The sequence below is a fragment of the Cryptomeria japonica genome, chromosome 1 (assembly GCF_030272615.1).
Source record: "Cryptomeria japonica chromosome 1, Sugi_1.0, whole genome shotgun sequence".
In the NCBI taxonomy this organism is placed as follows: Eukaryota; Viridiplantae; Streptophyta; class Pinopsida; order Cupressales; family Cupressaceae; genus Cryptomeria; species Cryptomeria japonica.
Window position 1 is genome coordinate 47,416,410 of NC_081405.1, and position 5,274 is coordinate 47,421,683.

At 32.7% G+C, this 5,274-nt stretch overlaps 1 protein-coding gene across 1 annotated transcript; it reads right to left on the bottom strand.

Moving 5' to 3' along the window:
* Positions 1–3,746: 3,746 nt before the first annotated feature.
* LOC131058974 (dirigent protein 23-like) lies at positions 3,747–5,007 on the bottom strand. The gene is made up of 2 exons (XM_057992476.2): positions 4,993–5,007; positions 3,747–4,196 (listed from the first exon to the last, which is right to left on the bottom strand). Exons 1-2 carry the CDS (start codon positions 5,005–5,007, stop codon positions 3,747–3,749), a joined length of 465 nt encoding a protein of 154 aa, XP_057848459.1.
* Positions 5,008–5,274: the final 267 nt, after the last annotated feature.

Genomic DNA, 5,274 nt, shown 5'->3' on the forward strand with positions numbered 1-5,274 from the left:
CTTCATCCACATCTCGGATACAAAATTCTTTACTCCATACTTTATGATCTTGAGCATGTTCAAACAAGAGCATATGCATCAATAAGGAATACCATCTAAATGTGATCACAAAATTGTCTCTTTGGATGTTTACCAACGCAACATGAATTCTCTATGCATAAAAATTAAAATAATCAAAGGGCCTATTATCAGTTAGACTCTGAATGTCATTAACCAACAACATAAGTTTCTCCTGCATATGCAACTATCCTTTAAACCCAAGGACCTGACAAACAACATAATATGTCATTCAAAAATACTTGTGGAATAGTTCCACACTGAAAGGTGGCTTATCTTTCTTTTCAAAAACCTGAGGCTTATCATTTAACTTAGGTACGTGCATAGGCAACCATTTCCTTCTATATATGCCTTTAATATTATGGTACTCCTTTCTCTAAGACAAGCATGTTAGAGATTACATTTCTATGTTTGGTGATTTTACTGTGACAAGGCTATAGAAATATCACTTCTTATTGCATTCAATGTATGATGAGTACCTTATTTGGAATATATAAATAAATGTAAATAATAGGGTATTATGATGTGACAATTATGAGTTCAATTGTGTAAGGTAGTTTTTTGCACCAATATTTTGGTGGTCAATTTTTTTTTCCTCTAACTCTCCATCATCTTGCCATTGGATCATAAATTGTATTTGAAACATTCATACAAAAACGTATCTTATACTAGAAGTAATAGGGTGGTTAATTAAAATATAATGTAAAAAATTCTATTTAAATTGTATGACAATTCAAATATATGTTTTATACATATAATAAGGAGTGTTAAAATTTTATACGGATAGGCTTTAGAATTTTTTTAGTAATGTTGTACATAGTCAATCATCTTTTTATCTTGTAAGGGCCATATATGCACTATCTTGTACAAGTCTATATTATTGTTAGTTAAGGGTGAAAGTGTAAAGGAGACCTTTAGCTCTTGTTGAACTTCTATTACATTAAATAAGTTGGGTTGATGAAAATAAGTAATGCTAAAAATAGATAAATAAATAGGTGAAAATGAATTGAACAATATAAAATAAGAAATAACAAAGAACTTGGATATTAAACTCAGGCGCTCACAGTTAGCCTAGATGCTAGTCTGTCACATTGTCGTATAGTCTACAAAATGTATTTTAATCTACGTACAATATTTATTGGAAGGCAAAAGACTTCAAGTTCTTTCCAAAACCTATTGAAGCTACATGCAAACAAGCCAAGGCACACGTTATAATATTATAAAAACTAATAGAAAGGTACAAAATAAAGATGAGGCATAGATCATTGTTTAATATTAGTCTCATGAAGTATCATGCATTTTATTTTGCCTCAAGAGTAGATACCTACTCTATCATCTCTTGCCTATATGAGCAAGTTCATTTGTACATTGTATCATATCAATTCATAGCAAGTTATTATCTAGTATTTCATTTTGATCTCTATTGTTCATCGTTGCTCAAGTTGCAACATTCTCTCATGGTTGGATAGTTCCTTGGTGAAACCCTTGAAGCATGTCCAGTTTCATGATGAGCTTGTAATCTTTCCAACAAATTGTATTCACAAATTGTTGAAATTCTTCCAATTCCTTGTCCAACTTCTTCAATATTTTATTAGACATTTGAGTTTTAGGGTCACTCTCATCATGGAAATCATGACAAGATTTTTTTTAGTTATGTTAGTCTTGAGATGTGTGTTGGATTAAGGGAAGATTTTTTTCTGAAGTTTCTTGGTTAGAGTAAGTCGACATGCTACTCAAACTCAACACCATTACTAGTCAAAGCACAAGAAGCCATGATTGGTAACTTCTTCTCAAATGAATCTCAAATTTAGAATAATAGGTTATTAAAATCATAAACAAGTATAAGGGAATTTTGTTTATTGATAAGTAGGAGATAAATTACACAACAAGTCAAATTAAGATAGTGCTATCAGGAATCGACATTGTAGTTTTCGAGTCAAACACATTAATCAAACCCATCTCCCATGATAATAAATGGCCTACTTAGAACTCATTGTGCACTTGAGCTAGAGTATTCCTGAGAATGGTGACCCCCTAGAAAGGCCCAATGCTTCATCTCTATGAGCATCACGTAGATGCAATGAGTGCTAAGTGGACCATTCATCTCATGAGAGATGGGTTTTGACTCAAAAACTACACAATTGAATCTTGATAGCAATATCATAATTTTTTTTTTAATGCTATGGTTTATTTCAAAGAAATATTGTAAATGTAATATGAGGTGTCAACGTTGTAATTAATTAACTAGATAATGAAGTGACAAGGATGTGATTAAATAACCAATTAATAAAATATAAGTACATAAATAATACATTTTAGAAATGATTACATCTAGATTAGAAATATATGCAAGAAAATCATGTCTATGTTTTGAAATTAAAAAATATGCAAGTTCAAGACAAGTTGGGTCAGCCAAAATGATAGGGTGGAAATTAAGATTTTTTTTGGGCACCTAGCTTTTAAATCAATGAATGCTTTCTATATTATTCATTGTAGAACAATAGAGAAACTATTTCAAAGATACTGCTATGTTGTTAGATATTCTTCAGAGAAGAGCAAGATGTAATCTTTATGTTAAGGCTATGAGCTTGCAAATGTATTATAACTTATTTGTTGTAGATTGATACATTGGTTTGTGCTTTGGAGTTTGGGATTTTTTTACCTAGAAAGGGTTTTTCCCATGTATATTGGTGTTTCTTCTACTTTGTCCATTTCTTCTCTTTTCACTTTCTTAACATGTTAATTTACATCTTTTATATGTTGCTTAGTGCGTGTTGTTTAAGGCTGACCCTTGTTATGTTGAAATTTCCACAGATGTACAAAATGAATTATATTTCCTCTAAGGGTTAATACAATGAGAAAAATATAAAATCATAAATATATCAATTATAGGTTCTAAAAATGTAAATAACTATAATTTCTAGTATTTTATATAGAGAAATTAATAAAGAAAAATATTAAATGTCTATGCCAACATCTAATTTAAATGAGAGATGACAATGAAAAGTGAGATTAAGTATGGATAAATATACATTTGAAGGTCCAATTATAAAAGATGTACATTATCTCGAACAAGGAATCGTTAAGTGATTGTTGGATGTCCAATTTGAACTCATTTGATCTTTATTTCTTTTAATAAATGATAGATTTTTTAATAAGTACACATGTAAATTAGCGAAAAATTAATTTTTTACACTCTACTACAATTAATTTGACTTTTATTTAATACACCTTAATGGAAACATATATTAAGATAACATCTGATTCTACATGTACATCTGCACATGTAATATGAAAAAATATATTAAAGATAACAACTTATTACACATCTACATCTGCAGATGCAATGATTCTTTATGAAATGTCCATTGTTATTTTTTTCAACTCAAGATCTAAATGTGTGACAATTGATAAACGCTCATCTATGAGATCCTCTCGAAAGAGAAAGAGATAGCCAAACAAAATAGATCGAAGCTAAAACAGTCCTACAAGAATTGGATGAACAATGTCGGCTCTATCAGCAGAAGGTTCCAATTTACTTCAATTTTTTTGATGTATGGTAATTGGGTACTCCGTGATCTTACATTGTAAGTCCAGCTTTATTCAACCTCCCCGAAAATGGATAAACAGTTTTATTCAAACTCTAAACAAGCAGAAGAAAAACTAGGGCAAACAATGTTGGAGCATGATCAGTAATGATATACGGTGAGATTGTAATGAACGATTGCATTGGTAGTGTTGAGGTCGAAGGAGTGAGTACGGGCGAGGGCATATCCTCGAGCCAGCCTGAATTTCCCGCTTCCTCCCACAATTGGCATCTCTCTTACTTCGTTAAGCACAGCGTTGTTGCCCACCACGGCGAGTGTGCTGCCATTGAACTCTCCGCCCTGAAAAACATAGGTGACCGCCATTAACAGGTGAAATTCCTCTTGGCTGGCGGAGGCGTACAAACCCTGAGCTTTGCCCACCAATTTGGAGGTGGGCTCAGGCCCTTCCGTCAATGGGTCGTCCAACACAAACACCTTTCCAAAGACAGTAGCGGACGTCTTAGTGGATGGAGCCGACGCCACCTCCACGGCCGTCACATTTTTTCCCGCAACTCTATCATGGAAATAGAATTGCAGGTGAGTTATTTTCTGCTTCGACGGATATGCTTGGGCAGCTTGCACTGATAACATTGTTATCACTGCGACCACTGAAACTGCAACTGCTGCTAAATGTTTCTTCCCCATCATCATTACTCGATCGATAGAAATGGCTTGGCGTTTAAGACACGGATTAAATGAACTTTTTATAGAACGAGAATAGTTGATATTTTATTCTGGACTGTACCAACTCCTTGCTAGAAACCTGAAATGGTTGACATTAAGAGGGTGGACTGTGCCAACTCCTTGCACTCCTTGATATTATGATCACGTCTGGATTCGGTTCCAGAAGGTCTGGATTTGGTGTTTGTATATAAACAATTATTAATTTCCCAGCTTTTCCATGGGTGATCTGCAAGGAAAGAATGGAGGAGATTATATTATACAGGAACTCGAAAAGTCTCCGAGGAAACTACTAATCTGTGCGATTATTTTGAATAAAAAATGGTACCAATTATTTTCTCGGGAGGGTTCATTTTCAATTTTTGTTCTTTTGTGTTTATATAATATTCTTTAAAAAATTTGAATACATATAGCTAAAAGTCTACTGAAATATTTCACATGTACTAATAGCCATCTACTTGAATCAAAATAAATATATAAGAGGGTTTATTTATGGTCATGTTCAAACTTCCTTTTTTTCCTCACCTAATCTCTAAGTATTATGTTCAAAAAATTCAATACATGATAATTAAAAGTCTACTAGAAAATATTTTACATGCATCAATAGCTGCTCACTTGTACGTCTAATAGTTAAAATTTTAATATTCAATTGGAAGAGTTGTGCAACTTTATTGATACCCATAGTGCATGGTTACTCGAGCATTTGTGCATAAGTATTGGTCAAAACAATTATTAGAGGAATATGCATTGGATTAGTTATGCAAAATTTTGATGTTGTTGTAGTGCATGGTTATTGGGATGTCTATAAATAGGTATTGGGCATCATGTCTACATGACCACTTTTTTACCTTTGTGCACATGATGAATTCTCCCACATTCTTCATAACTACCTAGAATTTGAAACACTAGATTTAAGCTCTTAAGTCACACATGAAGAAACCAAAGGAAT